The sequence below is a fragment of the Canis lupus genome, chromosome 23, assembly GCF_048164855.1.
Source record: "Canis lupus baileyi chromosome 23, mCanLup2.hap1, whole genome shotgun sequence".
Lineage (NCBI taxonomy): Eukaryota > Metazoa > Chordata > Mammalia > Carnivora > Canidae > Canis > Canis lupus.
Genome location: NC_132860.1, coordinates 25,079,706 through 25,102,161, shown reverse-complemented (window position 1 = coordinate 25,102,161; position 22,456 = coordinate 25,079,706). Strand labels below are relative to the sequence as shown.

The following is a 22,456-nucleotide window of genomic DNA, read 5'->3' as shown; positions in this document are numbered from 1 at the left end:
CAGGACCCCAGGATCATGACCTGAGCCAAAGGCAGATGCTTAACTGACTGAGCCACCCAGTTGCCCCAAGATTATATTTTTAAGTAATCTCTACACCTAACATGGAGCTTGAACTTACAACTCTGAGATCAAGAGTTGCATGCTTCACCCACTGAGCCAGCCAGACACTCCTTTATTTTAATGTTTTATTTAGAACTAGTCATTGGTAAAAGTGACTTAAGAAGAATACTAACTATATTAGTTTTCTTTTGCTAAATTTAGTTAGATTAAAACAACATACATTATCTCTATTCCCTTGAGTCAAGGATGCAAGCTTGCCTAGCTGGGTTTTCTTAGGGTCTCACAAGGTTATACTAAAGCTGTTGATAGGACTATGGTCTCCTCTTGAGATCAGAGTCCTTTTTGAAGCTCATCTGGTTGTTGACAGAATTCATTTGTACTTGTAGAACCCATGACATTGTGCTTCTTCAAAGCCAGTAGGAGGGAGAATCTCTCATTTCAGGAAGGCCCCAGCCCAATTGCTCTTCTGAGGGTTTTCATCTGATATGTGAGGTCTACCCAGGATAATCTTTCTTTTCTTTAATCAAAATTAATTGATAAGTAACGTTAATTACACTTGCATAAACTTTTCACCTTTGCCATAATTATGTGAGTGACATCCACCACATTCCCAGTTCTTGTCCACACTCAGGAGGACATTGTACATGTCCTGGCACCAGGGAGTCAAAACTTGGAAACTGTCTTAGAATCTGCTTCCCACACTGCCTTCATTATTGGTAGTATGAGTCTCTTCAGTGTAAAATAAAATATTATGTTATTTTTAGTCCTGGTGTTCCTGCTGATATTTAGGAAATCTGATAACTAGTAGTTTGAAAACAGGTATTTAATAACTAAATAAATCAATCAAGGCAACTAAGAAAGATGGAATTTTTACTGTACAAAAAGAGAATGCATCTCAACAACATACTTACATGAATATTGGGATTTCCTGATTTGTAGATATAATACGGATCTTCTGAGGGCTCACAGCAGGGATTTGGGGAAAAACTAAGCCTTTACCAGTTTTCTTAGCCTGCTTTTGATCAATATGACTGCATGAAAGTTTGTCCAGGGAAATCTTTGGACCTTTGGACAGTTCTACTAGAAGACATTTGTTGGGTTGTGGGGCATGGCAGATAGTCATTTGGTTTTTGTTATGGTTTCAAATTGTTATAGAGTGATTTATCATAAATTTGCATTGTTTGTTCTCTAGATCCTTCAGTATGATATGTGGAATGTTACTCCCACAGAACTATGGGACTGGAAACTTCTCAAGGAAAAGATTGCAAAGTAAGCAAAGAGATGTAAGGTAGCTTTGAAGTAAGGAGGGTTGGTTCTCATTCTGGCTTTCAGAAATTAGGCATGTTATTTAAACTTCTGAAACTCATTTTTTCTCTTTCAAATGGGGCTAAAATGACCTATCTACAGAACTATTTTTTTTATAAATTTATTTTTTATTGGTGTTCAATTTGCCAACATATAGAATAACATGCAGTGCTCATCCCGTCAAGTGCCCCCCTCAGTGCCCGCCACCCAGTCACCCCCACCCCCCACCCACCTCCCCTTCCACCACCCCTAGTTCGTTTCCCAGAGTTAGGAGTCTTTCATGTTCTGTCTCCCTTTCTGATATTTCCCACTCATTTTTTCTCCTTTCCCCTTTATTCCCTTTCACTATTTTTTATATTCCCCAAATGAATGAGACCATATAATGTTTGTCCTTCTCTGATTGACTTATTTCACTCAGCATAATACCCTCCAATTCCATCCATGTCGAAGCAAATGGTAGGTATTTGTTGTTTCTAATGACTGAGTAATATTCCATTGTATACATAGACCACGTCTTACAGGACTATTTCTGTAAAAATACTTTGTAAGATAAATGTATGAACAGTAACCTACAAATTGCTTGATACAATGAAAGCATTTTTAAAAAAATATTTTATTTAAATTCAATTTGCCAACAAACAGTGTAACACCCAGTGCTCATCATCAAGTGCCCTCCTAGTTCCCCCATCCGCCCACCCTCATAAATGGTAGGTACTATTGTTAGCTGGTTATGTTTTAGGGGTTTAACTACCTGGATGAAGCAATTCTTTTTCTCATTAAACTTTCATATTTCCAAGTGTGCTTGCTTTTTATATGTTTTTCACTTTTATTTGTTGCTTAACTCTACTGGGCTCCTAAATGACTTTTGCTGAATTGATTGTCCTAGGAGTAAGTTAAGGATTTTGGAAGAGCTTTTGGAGTTTAATGTATTAAATTGTGTGGTAGAAAAATGTAAATCTTGAGGTTGTTAAGGCTTTTCAAATTAATAAACATAAAAGGTTTAAAGGTGGGAAAATGTTTTGCTTAGTGAATAATAAATTGTTTTTACTTTCTTCATGAGCCTATCCTCTCTGGGTTAATGCATATCCAAAGTGATGTGTACAGGAGGAAGCAGTTGCTTTTTGTCTTAAATTTGTTTATTTGCCTTTAAATTGTTTTATTACTAGGAAAAAAATGTTTTAAACTAGGAAAATGTATGTGTGAAAGGGAGAAAAATGAAAATTATCCCAGTACGACCTCCTCCTAAAATCCTGTTTATATCTTTGTCTTTCATTTTTCAGAATTTCTTCTGAATGTGTATATTTACATACAAATTCAACTTTTACAAAAAGACCTGTATTTTATTTTTTTTTCCAAATACTGTATAGATATTTTTCTATACATAACTTTTTAGCATTTCACAATTAATACATGAATAACAAAGTTCAAATATGGAAATAAAACAGAAGGTGAAAGTTCTTTTTAATCCTCTTGTGCCAACTACTTGTTCTACAAAACATAAGCCAACTTATTCCTTTTCCTAGAAATAAACATTTTCTAGACCTTTTTCAGTACATTTAGAGATGCACAGTTTTGTTTTAAAACTGTGATCAAACTTGACATATTCTAAGACTTTTAGTGATTTATTTTGGCCATCTTTTCTTCCTAGTACATGCAGATCTACCTAATGCTTTTAATGGTTACAGAGCATTCCATAGTTTGGTATGTCCTGTATAGATGACTTTTCAAAACATTTTCCTTTCTTTGGACAGGAAATCACTGTCCATTTTACTGAGGAAGAAAGACATGAAGTGAGTTGATCGTTTGCTTGATGCCTCAAAACTAGAAAGTGAGAAAGTGAGATTAAGATCTCAGTTGTATAGATTCCATTAGGATATGAAGCTTTAAGCTAAGTACTGTATAAATCCAGAGGTATAGAATATAAGAAAGATAAACTCTATGTTTGAGAAACTTAAGACTAAGTAAGGTAAGACATGAAGTATAGGTAAAGTATATATATAAAGGTACAGGTCATAGAAAATGTTTGCAGGAGAAATATTTATAACTAGTACTTATTTTTAATATTGTCTACCTGGTCAGGAAGATGTTCCTAGAGTGGTCATCTCTTAGGCTGAGCTTTGAAGGATGAGCTAAGAGCAGTTTGAAGATTTCTCAGTGTTCAGATAGTATATTCTTCCCTAAGCACGTTCTTTGTCAGTGAGTAGAGTCAAAAGATGTTAACCTTCCTCTCTAGGAACTTATGATTGAAGAAGTAATAGAAGTCAGGAATATACTTTGAGCATAATTTTTCCCTTTGGAGAATTTTGGTGACATGTCCGATTCTGACCACTTTCACATCATTATGTTTCCTGAAAGGGCTTAGCACAGTGATCAAATGAGCACTTAGAAAACAATGAGGATTGAATGAATGTACCCTGATTAGGACTCTTCAACAGCCATTTGGTTATTTCCTTGGGGAAGCTAGTGTATCAAGTGCTAATAAGTCATAGTGTGATAAGAATCGCCAGCAGTAAAATTGTGCTAATTTTGTTTAGGAGTTTAGGAGAGGGGTGAGCTATATCATCCATACTGTGAAGTTGCGTCTCTATAGCGGTTAAATTCAAGTCATTATGTGAGTCTAATGCATGTATTATGTCACTCACAGCATCTGCATTTACCCCAGTGACTTAACTAGCTACCTTCCTGGCAGATTATAGCTTTAGTACCAACACCTAATAATCTCCTTTTCTTTAGGTATGGTGTAAGAAACAGTTTACTTATTGCCCCAATGCCTACTGCTTCAACTGCTCAGATTCTGGGAAATAATGAGTCCATTGAACCTTATACCAGCAACATCTATACTCGAAGAGTCTTATCAGGAGAATTTCAGGTGAGAAGATTACGACTGGACCTACAGGAGATCTTGCAAAAGCGTGATGTTAGGAGTAAATGCCAACTCATGTTTGGTATGTCTCTTTTGCTTAGTATGGGTGCAAAGCTTTGATACAGTGAGTCATCTTCATCTCCAATATTATTCTGTGTTATTTGATAATAGACATTCAATAAATATCTGTGAAAAGAATAAATGATTGAAGGTTGGGTAGAAAAGTAACTTCTTGATATTAGAGTTCACATATTTAACCATTATGTAATCATAATTATATGCACTGTAACTTCAGATGTTTAAGTCGATAATAACTCAAGATGTATATAGAAGCAAAAAGTATATGGAACCATGACAATTGTTTTCAGCCTTGTTTACAAATTAGAATTTCTGGTGGATAGGACCAGTGTTTTTTAATGTTCCCAGATAATTCTAATGTGCAACTAGGGTTAAGAACTACTAATTTAAAAGATTTTTATTTGTGAATTTCCAGATCTGAAATAAATTTCTTTAAGTTTGGAGTGGATACATTACTAATTTTTCTTAACTATTTATTGTATCCTTACTTGGGGGAGGGGGAATTAATCCCCATAGATTTACCCATTTTAGGCAATGCTAGTTCTTTTTACTTTTGCAAATATTATGTTTCTTGAATTACAGATCAAGATTTTAAAGGAATATAACTTTTGATTGGTAGGATGGGCCTCTCAGTCTTACAAGATAGAGAATTTACCGACTAATCTAATGTTAAATACTTCTTCAGTGATCTTATTTACTTTAAGCTCCAAGCCTGTGATCCTATTTAGGCCCTGTCATTCTTATTTATTCCTTGACATCTTGGTTTTTTATTCAGATTGTGAATCCTCACTTACTAAAGGATCTTACTGAGCGGGGCTTGTGGAATGAAGAGATGAAAAATCAGATTATTGCATGCAATGGTTCTATCCAGGTACAGAATGAAAATCATGTGTGTTCTTTAGAAGCTACATTGGTACCTTCTCACTTATCCCATGCAGTAGAGAGAAAGGTTATTCACTGTGGTCATTTAGGCTATGTTCACCTTTGCATTGTTGTGCTAGGATTATATACATCTTCACATAGCTAGGCTTTTACTGTCTTGTTTGTGCAATAATATAAAGCGTAGTTTCCAACTTCTCTGTACTTTAGAATCAGTGGGAGCTTTAAAAATTTTGAAGCTTAGGTTGTACTCCCAAACAATTAAATTAGAATGTCTGGAAATGGGAGCCAGGCATTACTATTTTTTAAAGATGCCCTAGGTCATTCCAAAATGCATCAAAGTTTGGGGGACCACTGATATAAAGTGTGAAATTAGAAAGTTAAACTTAATTAAAAAGCAAAAGTGGAGACTGAAGACTCAAAGTCCGAAAAACAGAGCCACAGATATTGTTTAACAATAGAATATTTGCAGCAGAGAATCAAGAAGTATTTATATGTAGATGGAGCCCTCTGTCTAAACATTTGTTTCCTTGGCAAAACGGAGAAGGATTTCTCTAACATTTCTATATTTGCTGACAGAAATTGTAGCATTAGCTAGTTTGTATGTTTTGATGGCATATTAACCCTAGACCCAAGAAAACATTATTTCTATTGACTCCGAAACAGGTTCGTTTCATTGCTTCCATTGATTTTCTACTTGTGAGTTACAGTCCTGATTACTTGTGTTTTCTGTAAAACTCAAGGATCATTTGTTGCTGCTTAGCTCCATCTTTTATTAAGTACCTCTAAAACAATGAATGTTTTGACTATAATCCAAATAGAAATGGATCTTAAATCATTACCACCAGCCAGATACTTTGTTGGTTAAATGAGGTTTTGTTGGTCATTCCAAGGCAGAGGTGAGCAGTCTTGGGAAACTTGATAAGGATCATATTATATGATACTGAATGGTATGGTCAGATCTGGCAGGAAGAATTAAGGCCAGACCCTTGTGTCGTTAATTATGTTAATTATACTGATTTCTTCAGCCAGACTGTGATAAACATTTGGTTTTCCTTCTTCAGAGCATTCCAGAAATCCCTGATGACCTGAAGCAACTTTATAAGACTGTGTGGGAAATTTCCCAGAAAATCGTTCTTAAGATGGCAGCTGAAAGAGGCGCTTTCATTGATCAAAGCCAGTCTTTGAACATCCACATTGCTGAGCCTAACTATGGCAAACTCACCAGTATGCACTTCTATGGCTGGAAGCAGGTTGGTAGAGGAAATCAAGGAGGACTTGTTGCCTGCTTGGGATATTTTGGAATTGGAACAGTTTTGTATTCTAGCTACTTAATATTGCCATCTAGCAGTTCTTCCACTTCAAATCCAGTATGTTAAAACCAAATCATGGTTTTTGTACCAGATCAGGGGCTCACTTTGGATATCCTTGTTTCTTTTGGGATTATTTCATTCTTAGGTTTGAAACCTTGGAGTTACCTACACTTCTCCCCTTATTCTCCATACAATTACTCACTAAGTTGTGGTGGTTGTTCCTTTCTACTATTTCTTGAATATCTTTCTTCCTGTTCCATTGCCATTATTCTTAATTTCTTAACTGATCTCCCTGTTTCTGGTATCTGCTCCAGGCTGTCTTGTGCACTGCTATCATTTCTAAAGTAAAACTTTATGCCTATCAACCCACTATTCAAAAACATCCATTGTTTCCCCACTTTAACTATCTACAGTATAAATGCCAGTTACCTACCTTGGCATTGCCAGCTGTAAAGTCCTATAATCCTGTATTCTATCCTTTTTTACCTGGCAGTCTGCTGGGTATTTATATAGATGTATATATATTTTTTTAATTTAAGAGACATTTATTGAATACATCCTGTGTACTAAGACTGAGGATACCAAATAGAAGATATGATGATCTTTATCCTTGAAATAGTCATCATCTGTTCTTTATAGAGACGCAGTCTAGCTCCCTAAATAGTTAAAAAGCAGACATGTTGTCATAGGCAAACTTGGAAGTCATACACATAATACAAAACCTAGAGAACAAAAATATTTGACATTTCCAAAGAGGTAAGCTTTTTTAGGGATAAAAGGAATGTAATATACTGTCTCTTTTTTTTTCTTTTTTAAGGAAGAGTGGACTTTCAAAAAAGTTTAAATTCAATTAATTAACATATAGTATACTATTAATTTCAGAGATAAAGATCAGTGATTCATCACTCTTATATAATACCCAGCACTCATTACATCATATGCCCTCCATCATCTAGTAACCCTATCCTCTCACCCGCCTCCTCTCTGGCAAACCTCAGTTTGTTTCCTGTGATGAAGAGTCTCTTATGGTTTGTTTCCTTTTCTGATTTCATCTTGTTATATTTTTCCCTCCTTTCTTCTATGATCCTCTGTGCTGTTTCTTAAATTCCACATATATGAGTCAGGTCATATAATTGTCTTTCTCTGATTAATTTATTTCACTTAGCATAATGCACTCTAGTTCTATCCATGTTGTTGCAAATGGCAGGATTTCATATTTTTTTGATGGCTGAGTACTATTCCAGTGTGTGTGTGTGTGTGTGTGTGTGTGTATCCATTCATCTGTTGATGGACATATGGGCTTTTTCATAATTTGGCTATTGTGGACATTGCTGCTATAAACATTGCCGTGCAGGTGCCCCTTCAGATCACTCCATTTGTATCTTTAGGGAAAATACCTAGTAGTGCAATTGCTGGGTTGTAGGGTAGCTCTTTTCAACTTTTTGAGTAACTTCCATACTATTTCCAGAGTGACTGCACAAGCTGGCATTCCCACCAAAAGTATAAGAAGGCTCCTCTTTCTCCTCATCCTTGCTAAAATCTGTTGTTTCCTGATTTGTTAATTTTAGCCATTTTGACCAGTGTGAAGTGGTATATAATATAGCCTTTTATCTGAGAAGACATTTACAAATATCTTCTTTCATTCTATTAGTTGTCTTTTGGTTTTGTTGACTGTTTTCTTTGCTGTGCAAAAGCTTTTTATCTTGATGAAGTCTCAATAGTTCATTTTTGCCTTTGTTTTCCTTGCCTTTGGAATACTGTTTGACTCTTCCTTTAAGCATTTTTGAGAAGGCTTCCTAGAGGAGTTGGAATTTCAAGTTTAGAAAACATTCTGACGTGGTTTATGGAAATGTATTTTAAACATTGGTCTTGAATGTCTAGTGTTCTTACGATTTTTTTTGTTTTGTATTCTTACAATTTCTGATAGTTGTATTTGCTTCCTTGTAGGGTTTGAAGACTGGGATGTATTACTTAAGGACACGACCAGCAGCAAATCCAATCCAGTTCACTCTAAATAAGGAGAAGCTGAAAGATAAGGAGAAGGCAACAAAAGAAGAAGAAGAGAAGGAAAGGAACACAGCAGCCATGGTGTGCTCTTTGGAGAATAGAGAGGAGTGTCTGATGTGTGGGTCCTGAGGAAAGGCTTAGAAGAGACCAGCACTTCTTCACAGACAAACTACTTCTTGAGCATAGATAGGCATTGTAGGTTTGTTTGAAGTGCTAAGGCTTTGCTGGATCTCATTGCAGCAAAAGGATCAGTCAATTTAAAGTACTGTTTCTATATAGTGTGAAAGTGTTGATTTTAAAAATTGGTATTTTGGGAATCAAAGTAGAAGTTTTAGGAGTGCAAAACAAGTCACCTTGCAAATAAGGAATGATTGAGTAGGGTTTCATTGCCCACCTGGCACCCCTTTTCTGGTGACCTCAGTTTTCATAAGGAGACATGGTTTTGCTGCTTTGACTGGTGAGTCCATAGACGCAAAACTGAGTCCTAACCTGTGAGAAGTGCTGATAGGACCTTTCTCTGGATAAGGTCCTATAGGTCATTCTGAAATAAACATTTCTAAGTGATTGTGTGAGACCAAATTTGTCATTTATTTTCATACAAAGGTCAAATTTGGAAAAAAAAATTTCTGTTCTTTGAGAGTTCAGGGAAGAAATTTAAAAAAAAATTACTTAGATTCTGTGTTGAATTCTGATCTTAACATATGCCTATTTCCTCTTTTTATTGTGGTAAAATATACTTAACATAAATGTTACTGTTTTACCCACTTTAAAAAGCATACAATTTAGTGCCACTGAGTACATATATAATATACAACTATACCACTACTACCTATTTCCAGAAATTTTTTATCATCCCAAACATAAACTAAAGCAGTAATTCCTCATCTCCTTCTCTTAATCCCTGGTAACCTCTGTTTTACTTTGTCTTTGAAGTTACTTATTCTAGGTATCTCATATAAATGGGATACTATAATATGTGACCTTTTGTGTCTGGCTTTCTTCACAAAGCATGTTTTCATGGTTCATGTAGCATATAGCAGAATTTAATTCCTCTTAAAGGCTGAGTAATATTCCACTGTATGTCACATTTGTCTACCCATTCATTTGTTAATGGACATTGGGGTTATTCCCACCTTTTGGCGATTGTGAATACTGCTGCTATGAACATTGATGCATAAGTATCTATTTGGATTACTGTTTTCAATTTTGAGGGGTTTGTACCTAGAAGTGGAATTGTGGGACTATATAATTCTATGTTTAACTTTTTGAGGAACTGCCAGACTTTTCTATTGGAGCTGCACCATTTGGCATTCCTACCAGTTGTGCATGGGAGTTCCAGTTACTCCACATCTTTGCCAACACTTGCTAGTTTTTTGTATTTTTTATAATAGCCAACTAATGGCTTTTGACAGTTTGATTTTTATGTATCTTGGTGTGGATCCCTGAGTTTATCCACCTTGATCGTTGGACTACTTGGATCAGTAGCTTCACACCTTTCATTAAATTTGGGACGTTTTTAGCCATTATTTCTTCAGATAATCTTTTTGCCCCTTTCTCTTTCTTTTCGTTCTGGGACTTACATAATGTACCTTTTGTTCCACTGCTTGTTTCCCACAGTCTCTTAGAGTTCATTCACTTTTCTTGATTCTTTTTCTGTTCCTTAGACTCAGTAATTCCAACTGTCCTATAATCATGGTCATTGATTCTTCTTCATGCTCACATCTTTTGAGCCCCTTTAGTGAAGTTTTTATCTCGTCATTTTCAGCTCTAAAATTCCTGTTTGTTTCCCTTGAACAATTCCTATCAGAATATCTATAAATATTCTGATTTTAATACATTGTTTTTCTGATTCCCTTTACTTGTTTGTCCATGTTTTCCTTTGGCTCTTTTTTTTTTTTTTTTTTTTTTTTGATTTTGGAAGTTTACTCTTTTATTTTTATTTTTGTTGTTGTTGTTGGAGTTCAATTTGCCAACATATAGAATAACATCCAGTGCTCATCCCATCAAGTGCCCCCCTCAGTGCCTGTCACCCAGTCACCCCAACCCCCCGCCCACCTCTCTTTCCACTACCCCTTGTTCGTTTCCCAGAGTTAGGAGTCTCTCATGTTCTGTCTCCCTCTCTGGTATTTCCCACTCATTTTCTCTCCTTTCCCCTTTATTCCTTTTCACTATTTTTTATATTCCCCAAATGAATGAGACCATATAATGTTTGTCCTTCTCCGATTGACTTATTTCACTCAGCATAATACCCTCCAGTTCTATCCACTTGATCACCTTTTCCACAGTATATCACATCGCTCCAGTACATTGATGACATGTTGATTGGGCCTACTGCTGATTGGACCTAAGAAGTAACAACTACTCTAGACTTACTGGTAAAATAATTGTGTGTCAGAAAGTGGACAATAAATCTGACAAAAATTCAGGGGCCTTCTATCTCAGTGAAATTTCTAGGAGTCCAATGGTATAAGACATGTTGAGATATTCCTTCTTTGGTGGAAGATAAATTGTTGCATCTGGCTCCTCTTAAAACCAAAAGATAGGCACAATGCCTAGTGGGCCTCTTTGGATTTTGGAGGCAGCATGGCAACATGTTCCTCATTTGGGTGTGCTACTCTGGCTTAACCAAATGACCCGAAAAGCTATTAGTTTTGAGTGGGACCAGAAACAGAGAAGACTGGAACAGGCCTAGGCTGCCATGCAAGCTGCTCTGCCACTTGGGCTATACGATCTAGCATGTCTAGGGGGCTGAAGTGGCAGTTGCGATAGGGGATGCTATTTGGAGCCTCTGCAGCCTCTTAGGATTTTTTTTTTTTAAGATTTTATTTATTGATTCATGAGAGACACAGAGACAGGCAGAGACTCAGGCAGAGGGAGAAGCAGGCTCCCTGTGGTGAGCGTGATGTGGGACTCTATCCCAGGACTCCGGGATCATGACTTGAGCTAAAGGCAGATGCTCAACCATGGAGCCACCTAGGTGCCCTGGGCTCTTAGGATTTTGAGCAAAGCCCTGCCATCCTCTGTTGATAACTACACACTTTTTGAGAAATATCTTTTGGCTTGCTGCTCAGCCTTCACAGAGACTGAATGCTTAACCATGGGCCACTAAGCAACCTGATCTGCCCATCATGAACTGGGTGCTATTTGACTCACCAAGCCATAAAGTTAGGCATGCACAGCAGTATTCCATCATCAAATGATACACACACTGAAGTGGTATATACAAGAAGCCCTGGAAGTACAAGTAAGTTATTGAAGTGGCCCCAAATGCCCATGGTCCTCACTCCCACTAAACCTCTCCCAGCCTGCACCTGTGGCTTCATGGGGAGCTTCCTATGATCAGTAAACAGAAGAAGAGAAAACTAGGGCTGCTGGTTTACACATGGTTCTGCTTAGTATGCAGGCATCATAGGCTATCAAACTTGATAGCCCTTTTTTGGGAAGTTCCAGAAGGATATTCTATTCTATTGACAGAGTTGTGGCAGTCTTAAATAGGAAGTAACTTTTAGATAGCTCACACTGGCTACCATAAGAAGAGTGGCCTAACCTATGGGTTTGGTGCCATATTGATCTAGTTTGGTCTTTGGATCAGACTGGGTCCCAGAAGACCTGGTCTGAGTGTCAGACTGGCCCTAGCCAGCACCTGAACTGTTTCTGTAGGCTAGTTGGATACTTGGGGTTGGCCTGACCTGTGTGCCTGTGTCAGATTGGGGATATCAGGGCTGGGGCCTCACCCGTGTTTGGGACGAATTTGGTTCTGGAAGCCAACCCATGTGCTTGGGTTAGACTATAAACTGCAAGGCTGACCTGTATATTTGGTTAGACTGGGCTTGGGCTGTATTTGGGAGAGACTGGGCCCCAGGGAAGGGCCTGGCTTGTTTGTTCCAGACTGGATGTTCAGAGTGGTTCATGGTCTGTATGATTTGCTTTGACTTCCAGTGGGGTTCTATACATCCAGATATTAATGGGGCTTTCTTAGGGGGAAGGGGAGAACGAAACTAAGGAGAAAGATAAATAGGTAATGAGGCGCTTGGGTGGCTCAGTTGGTTAAGCTTCTGACTCTTGATTTCAGCCCAGGTCATGATCTCAGATCTCAATATAATTGAGCTCCACATTGGGCTCAGTGTGTAATCTGTTTGCGATTCTCTCCCTCTACCCATCCCCCTGTGCTTTCTCTTCCCCCACTTCTTTAAAATAAAAATGTAAAAAAATCTATCAAAAGTTAAGAAAGATAGGGGCACCTGGGTTGCTCAGTTGGTTAAGCATCTGCCTTCAGCTCCAGTCATGATTTCAGGGCCCTCAGATCGAGCCCCATGTTGGACTCCCTGCTCAGCTGGGAGATCTGCTTCTTTCTCTCCCTCTGCCTTTGTGCTCATGCTCTCTTTCTCTCTCTCTCTCAAATAAAATCTTAAAAAAATAAATTTTATTATTGGAATGGAAATTAAACTAGCACTCTAAAAATTTGAAAAGCAGTAATTGGCCAACAGTGGACCTGCTGTTGAGCCCATAATCTCATCATTTCAGCCTGTCCCTCAGTAATGCCTGCTTCTTATTCTCAGAGGTCATAGCCCCAACTTCTCAAGTTGATAAAGTCCTCTCACCCTGGCAATTTCCCCTCATATTTTGCATTCTCTCTGGCTTCTCCCCAACTTCCTGGGATGATATCTTGCTAAAGAGCATCTTTTCCACATGTTGCCGGATCTCCCTGGTCCTCACCCCATAAATGACAGGATTCAAGGTGCCTGGGAGCAGCAAGTAGATGGCACTGAGCAGGTTCTGGACATCCTGAGACACAGTCTTGGCTACCCGGAAAACAATGGAAGTGGAGAGACCAGAGAGGTAGATAGTGAGGATGACTAGTAAGTGGGAGCCACATGTGTGCAAGGCCTTAGCTCGGGCTCCCCCAGAAGAGATCCGAAAGGCAGCATAAATGATGCGGGTGTAGAAGGTCCCTAGCAGGGCGAGATCAAAGGTCACAGTGACCAACCGCATGGCCAGTCCCAACCTATTGTTGAAAGTCAAATCTCCACAAGCTATGCTCAGCAGTGCAATGTACTCACAGGTGAAGTGTGGAATCACCATTGTCCGGCAGAATCGAGCTTGTGATGTTAGCACTACCAAAGGCACTGCCACTCCCAGGCTCCGTGTCAGGGCAAGAATGGCCAACACACCAAGCAGGTGAGAGGTCATTAGGTCAGTATAGCGGAGTGGGTGACAGATGGCGACATAGCGGTCTAGGGCCATGGCCAGCAGGAGATTGTAGTCCAGAAGAAGAGTGAAGTAGATAAAGAACATCTGGGCTAGGCAGCTGTGCAGTGATATGGGGTTAGCATAATGCACAAAGCCCTCCAGCATTTTGGGCATCACGGCAGTGGCAGCACAAATGTTGACAGCCAGGAGCAGGGCGATGAGCATGTACATGGGCTGATGCAGGCTCCGCTGGGCCACCACTGTGTGGATGACCAGGGCATTGGCTGAGATGACGGTCACATATAGGAAGGTAAGGGGCAGGACCAGGAGAGGTCGCCACTCTCGGAATCCAGGGAAGCCCACCAGGAAGAAGTTGGTGTAGGAGATGTTGAAGGTGCTGGTATTTCCATCTTCACCCATTAGCTTTGGCCCCGAGTTGGCCCCAGGAGTGGGAATCAGAGGCTGTTAGAACAAAATGTCAATGGAAGTAAGCCCTATTTCTTTCTTTTCTTTTCTTTTCTTTTCTTTTCTTTTCTTTCTTTCTTTCTTTCTTTCTTTCTTTCTTTCTTTCTTTCTTTCTTTCTTTCTTTCTTTTTTTCTTTTTCTTTTTTTTTAAGAGAGAGAGTGCACATGGTGGTGGGGAGGGGCAGATGGAGAGGGAGAGAGAATCTTAAGTAGGCTCCATGCTGGAGCTTGATCTCATGACCTTGAGATCATGACCTGATCTGAAATCAAGAGTCAGATGCTTAACCAACTGAGCCACCCAGGCACCTCTGCTGATGATCCTTTTAACTTGGACAGGGGCCTGTCTCTGTCACGTGAACGGTAATTTGCTCTCCTGTTTTGCATTTTAGGATTGCTCAGGTAAGTTCCTCAAGGAGCTTCTTGACACTACAACAGTCAAAAAAGGAAATGTAGAATAATAGCCTCCTCCAGGAGGGGCAGAAGGTATGAAAAGACTAAGACATGAGCAGATCAGTTAACTGCCTGATGAATTCTTGAGAGAGATTGAAGAGATGTTTTGAGAGTCATCTCAATCAGACTTAAGAACCAGTTTGAAGTGGGGAGAGACAGAGGAATCAACAGTAATTTCAAGGGTTTTTGTTGTTGTTAGCTATGATGACTGCATTGGTGCTCCTAAAACCTGAGAAAGTAGGAGCAGGGTTGGGGTGTTAGGAGGTACAATTAATTAATTGCATTTGGATGTGGTGGGGACTCTGGATGAAGAGATGCCCAGTCGATAACCAGAAATAAGATGGAGAGGTCAGATGAGGGATTAAGGCTGGAGATGAATCTGTGAGGATTAGAATTAGAGGGCATTAAACAGAATCCTAAGGAGGAGATGGCAGTGAAGCAGACTGAGAAAAAAAGGGGAGAGAAGTAGTGTGAGAGCCAGGAGCAAAAAGAGTTCTGGAAGCCAGAGAAGAGGCTTGGTTGCTCTTGGAGGCTTTAAGGTAAAGGATTTACAGGCTGAGTAGAGGCCAAAGACCAACCCAACCAAGTGCCCCTACAACACTTAATATTGTGAGTAGCAGAGGAGAGGGATGGGTAGGCGGCTTTGATGAAGATGCTGCAGCCGTGTGCTCTCTGCTCAGAGGTGCACCTCCTCCACTGGAGAAGTCAAAATCATACACAGAGCACCGCCCTTTCCTCACAAACTGGCGATTGTGTTCCTCTGTCTTTCTTCAGTTCCCAGTCCAAGATGTCTCTCTCTCTCTCTCTCTCTCTTTCTCTCTCTCTTTTTTTTTTTTTGGTCCTCAGGACATCTACTTCTCCCCCTTGCCCGTCAGTATATGAAAAAATTCGTCTCTCTCTAGAGAAAATAAGTTCTACCTTAATTTCATATAACCCTTGAGCTTTCCATATTTCTCTGCACCTTTATTTTTTATAAAGTTTTATATATTTATTTGAGACAGAGCATGAGTGGGAGGACAAAGAGAGAGGGAGGAGCAGACTCCCTGCTGAGCAGGGAGCCCCATGAGTGGATTGATCCCAGAACCCTGGGATCACCTGAGTGATGTTAATAAACATTGTCATTTGCAATTTAGAGCAGCCCTTGGAACTTGAGTGAATGAATGAATGAATGAAAAATGAAACCCATCATGGCTCAGAGATCGCAAGGGATTTGCTTAGTCTCCCCTAACAAGAAGAGTCCGACCTCAAATTTGGGTCTTCTAGGATCTTCCATCCACACAACAGCTTGCCCCCTCACACCCCACATGGGAGGCAAAATTGGACAGGTTCAGCAATTCTTAGCTTCAGCAGTGATATTAAGAGTTAGCATTTATTGAGTACTTACTACATGCCAGACATAATTCCAAGGGTTTTTCCATGTAGTATTTCTTTAATACTTAGCAACCCAAAGGGATGTATATTTATTTATTAACCCTATCTATAGATGAGGACACTGAGGTTTAGAGAAGGTAATTAAATTTCTTAAAGTTTCATAGGTATTAAATGCCAGGGTTGGGATATGAACCTAGGTTGTTGATAGTAACAGGTGGAGTTCAAGTCCAGCCTCAGGTTTTCCTGCCTCCAGATCCCCATCAATCTCCTGTCCTCTCACCCTCAACCTCACCGTGGAAGCTTGTGGTGGTCTCCTGTCGGGGCACAGCCTGCCGTGGCTTTGGCTTCCCCTCTGAAAAGGCTCCAAGGTCCTGATCTGTGAGGCTGAGGGGGAGGGATGGATAAGTAGACCCGTGGCTCCAGGGGAGGAGCCTGAGGAGGTTCCCAGGGGGCCGTCGTGTCCAAAGAGGAGACAATGAGAAACCCAGAACTCAGGGAGGACCCCAGGGAGTGAGGCTGGGTGGAGGGGACAGTGTACTAACATCTTCATTTCTACAGCTCCTGGTATTTCTCAGAGAGCAGTCACATCTGCTGAGGGATTTCCCTCATTTTACAGTTGAGCCCTTTAGAGGCTTAGAGAGAACAAGTCCGGGTTCAGGTCAGGCTCCATCCCAGGGGGTCCCAGGGGGTCCCAGGGATGACCTCAGTCTCAATTGAGGGGAAGGGGCTCTTGCAGTCTGGGGATTACCTAGGCACTCAGGGTCACCTGAAGATAGGAAAGGGCACTTGAGTGACAGTGGGAGAGCCAGGGACCTGATTTAGGCGCTGTGTGTGCGTCCCCCACAAGGAGATTGCTGAGGTATTTTCTTGCCGAGTGTGGGTGGCTCAGGAATTGGGGCAAGGGGTGACTTCAGTGTGGACTCTTCTGTGAATAGCTGAGACCCACACAGGCAGGGGACTGGCTTCTCCAAGGGAGGCATCGCCACTTTGTCCTCTGGAATTTGGAAATAGCAGAACTGCAAAGCTCCTCTTTTCTTTGGATTGAATATTTTATGATTCGATTGTGTCATTTTAGAGGCTGCTTTAGCATTAATTAATGGTCCACATCTTTAACTTACCAAAGTCTATTTTTAAGTTGTATTGTTCCCCTTCAACAAAGAGTATGAGATCTTAGCAACGGGCTTCTTCTATTTCCCCTCTCCCAGTGTTTGTGTTACTGTACTCTTATGTTTTATTTCTACGTAAATTGTAGAAATAAATGGAATACTATTCAGTATTCATAAATGAACCCCCCAAGACATTGTATATATTTTTGGCTTTCTACAATCCATTGTATCCTAAAGAGATTTAGAAAAATAGGAAAAAATATTATGATTGAAAAATTCATTCATGTTGCATGCTACTCTATTTTTTAAAAAATATGTTACTTATTTATTTCAGAGAGAGCACAAACAGGGGGAGCTGCAGAGGGAGAGGGAGAAGCAGACTGCCCACTGAGCAAAAGCCCAATGTGGGGCTCAATCCCAGGACTCTAGGATCATGACCTGAACCGAAGGCAGATGCTTAGCCAATTGAGCCACCCAGGCGCCTGTGCATGCTACTGTATTTTATTGTTTTTAAATTTAATTTTTAAATAAATAAATAATCGATAATTAAATCATGATAAATGGAGTCTTTAATCCCCATTACCTATTTCACCCATCCGCTCACCCACCTCCCCTCTGGTAACCATCAGTTTGTTCTCTATAGTTAAGAGTCTGGTTCTTGGTTTGCCTCTCTCTCTTTTTCATTCGTTCATTTGTTTCTTAAATTCCACGTATGAGTGAAATCATATGGTATTTGTCTTTCTCTTACTGACTTACTTCACTTAGCCTTATATTCTCTATCTCCATCTATGTTGTTGCACATGGCAAAATTTCATTTTTTATGACTGAATAGTATTCCATTGTATGTATATACCACCTCTTCTTTATCCATTCATCCACTTAGGCTGCTTCTGTAGTTCAGCTATTGCAAATAATGCTGCTATAAATAGAGGGTTGCATGTATCCCTTTGTATTAGTGTTTTTGTATTTTTGGGGTAAATATCAAGTATTGTGATTACTGAATCTTAAGGTCGTTCTATTTTTGACTTTTTGAGGAACTTCCACACTATTTCCCACAGTGGCTGCACCAGTTTGCATTCCCATCAGCATTCCTTTTTCTCCACATCCCCACCAACATTTGTTTCTTGTGTTTTTGATTTTAGCCATTCTGGCAGATGTGAGGTGATACCTCATTGTAGTTTTAATTTGAATTTCCCCTCTGGTGAGTGATGTTGAGCATCTTTTCATGTGTCTTTTTTGGCCATCTGTATGACTTCTTTGGAGAAATATCTGTTCATGCCTTTTGACCATTTTTAAACTGGATTATTTGGGTTTTTTGGGGTGTTGAATTGTTTCAGTTCTTTATATATTTTGGATACTAACCCTTTACCAGATTTGTCACTTACAAGTGTCTTCTCCCATTCAGTAGGTTGTTTTTTGGTTTTATTGATCATTTCCTTTGCTGTGCAAAAAGCTTTTTATTTTGATGTAGCTCCAAGTTTAATTTTGCTTTTATTTTCCTTGCTGATGTTACAGAAATTGCTGCCTGGGCTCTCTTCAAGAATTTTTATAGTTTCAGGTCTTTCATATAGGTCTTTTTCCATTTGAGTTTATTTTTGTGTATGTATGTATGTACATACACAAAAATATGTGTATGTATAAAAAGGGGTGCAGTTTCATTCTTTTGCATTCTATTGTCCAGTTTTCCCAACACCATTAGTGGAAGACTTTTTTTTCCCCACTGGATATTCACTCCTCCTTTGTCAAAGGTTAATTGATTATATAACTGTAGATTTATTTATGGGGTTTCTATTCTATTCTATTCTATTCTATTCTATTCTATTCTATTCTATTCTATTCTATTCTATTCTATTCTATTCATCTATGCATCTATTTTTACACCAGTATCATACTGTTTTAATTAAACTACTGCTTAAAATATAACTTGAGGTCTGGAATTGTCATACCTCTAGTTTTTTCTTTTTCAGGATTGCTTTGGCTATTTGAGGTCTTTTATGGTTCCATAACAAAATTTAGGATTGTTTGTTCTAGCTATGTGAAAAACGCTCTTGGTATCTTGATAGGGATTGCATTAAATGTGTAGATTGTTTTGGGTAGTTTAGGCATTTAAACAATATTTATTTTTCTAACCCATGAGCATGGATTGTCTTTTCATTTCTTTGTACAATCTTAAATTTCTTTCATCATTATTTTATAGTTTTCAGAATACAGGTGCTTCACTTCTATGGTTAAATTTATTCCTAGATACTTTATTGGTTGGGGTGCAATTGTAAACGGGATTGTTTTCTTAATTTCACTTTCTGCTGCTTCATTATTAGTATATAGAAAAGCATATTTCTGTACATTGATTTTGTACCCTGCAACTTTACTAAATTCATTTATCAGTTTTAGTAGTTTTTTGGTGGAGTCTTTAGGGTTTTCTATAAAGAGTATAATTCATCTGCAAATAGTGAGAGATTTACTTCTTCCTTAACAATTTGGACATCTTTTATTTATGTTGTCTAATTACTATGGCTAGGACTGCCAGTATTGTGTTGAATAAAAGTGCTAAGACTGGACATCCTTGTCTTTTTCCTGATCTTAGGTGAAAAGCTTTCAGTTTTTCAGCATTGAGTATGATATTAGCTGTGGGTTTTTCATATATGGCCTTTATTATATTGAAGTATATTACCTCTAGGGCGTACTTTGCAGGGGATTTTCATCATGAATAGATGTTGTACTTGTGACTGTATTTTATTGTTGATAGTATTCTAGTGTGTGAATGTACTGTAATCCATTTACACATTTTATTGCTGAAGGACATTATTTTGTTTCTAGTTTTTCACAATTAGGAACAATGCCATTAAGAATATTCTTATATATATATATTTTTTTTTTAAATAAACTTATTTTATTTTAAATTTTTATTTATTTATGATAGTCACACACACACACACACACAGAGGCAGAGATATAGGCAGAGGGAGAAACAGGCTCCATGCACCGTGAGCCCAACGTGGGATTCGATTCCGGGTCTCCAGGATCGCACCCTGGGCCAAAGGCAGGCGCTAAACCGCTGCGCCACCCAGGGATCCCTATATATATATTTTTATGTATTTTAATGCCTACATATCTGAGGAGATCGATGGGGTCAAGGAGTGTACATATCTTCAACTTCACTAGATAATGACAAGTTGTCTTCCAAAATGGTTCACCAATCTACAACTTCATTAGTAATGTATGAGAATTTCATTGTCATTTGCTGGGAAATTTTGTAATACATATACAAATCTGCTATGTTTACACAATAGATATGTGAAGTTGTACAGTGCACAATCTGAATATCTATATGTGAGAGGCTAAAGGTCAAATCCTTTTTTCTTTAATTATTTTTTTAACTGACTGTTTAAGTCTTTTGCCTATTTTTTTATTTTTTTTTAATTTTTATTTATTTATGATAGTCACAGAGAGAGAGAGAGAGAGAGAGGCAGAGACACAGGCAGAGGGAGAAGCAGGCTCCATGCACCGGGAGCCCGATGTGGGATTCGATCCCGGGTCTCCAGGATCGCGCCCCTGGGCCAAAGGCAGGCGCCAAACCGCTGCGCCACCCAGGGATCCCTCTTTTGCCTATTTTACTGTTAAGTGGTCTCTTTCTTTTTTGATTTGTAGTTGTTCTTTATATATTGCACATACTGGTTCCTTCTTGGTTAAATTTATTGCAAGTATCTTCCCCAAATCTGTGGCTTACTTTTAGTTTCCTTTGGTGTCTTATGAGCAAAGCTATGTCTAGTACATAGCATACTCTTAAACAAATTACAAAAAGTGTCCTCCTCTGATGGCTTTGCAAATATAGTGTGGGCTGAATTTCCAGCTTTATATCCCCTTCCTTCCTCATCCTTTTTTTTTAATAAAATAATTTTTTATTGGTGTTCAATTTACCAACATACAGAATAACACCCAGTGCTCATCCCGTCAAGTGTCCCCCTCAGTGCCCGTCACCCACTCACCCCCACCCCCCGCCCTCCTCCCCTTCCACCACCCCTAGTTCGTTTCCCAGAGTTAGGAGTCTTTATGTTCTGTCTCCCTTTCTGATATTTTCCACACATTTCTTCTCCCTTCCCTTATATTCCCTTTCACTATTATTTATATTCCCCAAATGAATGAGAACATACACTGTTTGTCCTTCTCCAATTGACTTACTTCACTCAGCATAATACCTTCCAGTTCCATCCACGTTGAAGCAAATGGTGGGTATTTGTCGTTTCTAATGGCTGAGTAATATTCCATTGTATACATAAACCACATCCTCTTTATCCATTCATCTTTCGATGGACACCGAGGCTCCTTCCACACTTTGGCTATTGTGGCCATTGCTGCTAGAAACAACGGGGTGTAGGTGTCCCGGCGTTTCATTGCATCTGAATCTTTGGGGTAAATCCCCAACAGTGCAATTGCTGGGTCATAGGGCAGGTCTATTTTTAACTCTTTGAGGAACCTCCACACAGTTTTCCAGAGTGGCTGCACCAATTCACATTCCCACCAACAGTGTAAGAGGGTTCCCCTTTCTCCACATCCTCTCCAACATTTGTGGTTTCCTGCCTTGTTGATTTTCCCCATTCTCACTGGTGTGAGGTGGTATCTCATTGTGGTTTTGATTTGTATTTCCCTGGTGGCAAGTGATGCAGAGCATTTTCTCATGTGCTTGTTGGCCATGTCTATGTCTTCCTCTGTGAGATTTCTGTTCATGTCTTTTGCCCATTTCATGATTGGATTGTTTGTTTCTTTGGTGTTGAGTTTAAGAAGTTCTTTTTAGATCTTGGAAACTAGCCCTTTATCTGATACGTCATTTGCAAATATCTTCTCGCATTCTGTAGGTTGTCTTTTAGTTTTGTTGACTGTATCCTTTGCTGTGCAAAAAAGCTTCTTATCTTGATGAAGTCCCAATAGTTCATTTTTGCTTTTGTTTCTTTTGCGTCTGTGGATGTATCTTGCAAGAAGTTACTGTGGCCAAGTTCAAAAAGGGTGTTGCCTGTGTTCTCCTCTAGGATTTTGATGGAATCTTGTCTCACATTTAGATCTTTCATCCATTTTGAGTTCATCTTTGTGTATGGTGCAAGAGAATGGTCTAGTTTCATTCTTCTGCATGTGGATGTCCAATTTTCCCAGCACCATTTATTGAAGAGACTGTCTTTCTTCCAATGGATAGTCTTTCCTCCTTTATCGAATATTAGTTGACCATAAAGTTCAGGGTCCACTTCTGGGTTCTCTATTCTGTTCCATTGTTCTACTTCCTCATCCTTTTATCTAACGGCTTCGAGATCCTTTTCCCTCTATCTCATGATAGAGGACATTGTCTCAGTCTACCTTTTCTTCCCAATTCTTGCCATTCT

General features: G+C 39.0%; 2 protein-coding genes across 2 annotated transcripts in view; one reads left to right on the top strand and one right to left on the bottom strand.

The window, feature by feature from the left end:
• Window positions 1-9,070, top strand: part of RRM1 (ribonucleotide reductase catalytic subunit M1) — a 35,319-nt gene extending 26,249 nt beyond the window's left edge. The window contains exons 15-19 of the mRNA XM_072794358.1: window positions 1,253-1,329; window positions 4,099-4,234; window positions 5,082-5,177; window positions 6,250-6,438; window positions 8,446-9,070. Of these exons, the coding sequence (XP_072650459.1) occupies window positions 1,253-1,329; window positions 4,099-4,234; window positions 5,082-5,177; window positions 6,250-6,438; window positions 8,446-8,634 (687 nt within the window). The 3' untranslated portion in view covers window positions 8,635-9,070. The remainder of the gene's footprint in view (window positions 1-1,252; window positions 1,330-4,098; window positions 4,235-5,081; window positions 5,178-6,249; window positions 6,439-8,445) is intronic.
• A 4,013-nt stretch (window positions 9,071-13,083) lies between these two features.
• On the bottom strand, window positions 13,084-14,115 carry LOC140615327 (olfactory receptor 52Z1P-like). Its single transcript, XM_072795230.1, has one exon. It carries the CDS (start codon window positions 14,113-14,115, stop codon window positions 13,084-13,086), a length of 1,032 nt encoding a protein of 343 aa, XP_072651331.1.
• Between the last annotated feature and the right edge of the window lie 8,341 nt (window positions 14,116-22,456).

Coding starts and splice junctions, on each gene's coding strand:
- LOC140615327 (XM_072795230.1), bottom strand. CDS start 14,115: ATGGGTGAAGATGGAAATACCAGCACCTTCAACATCTCCTACACCAAC.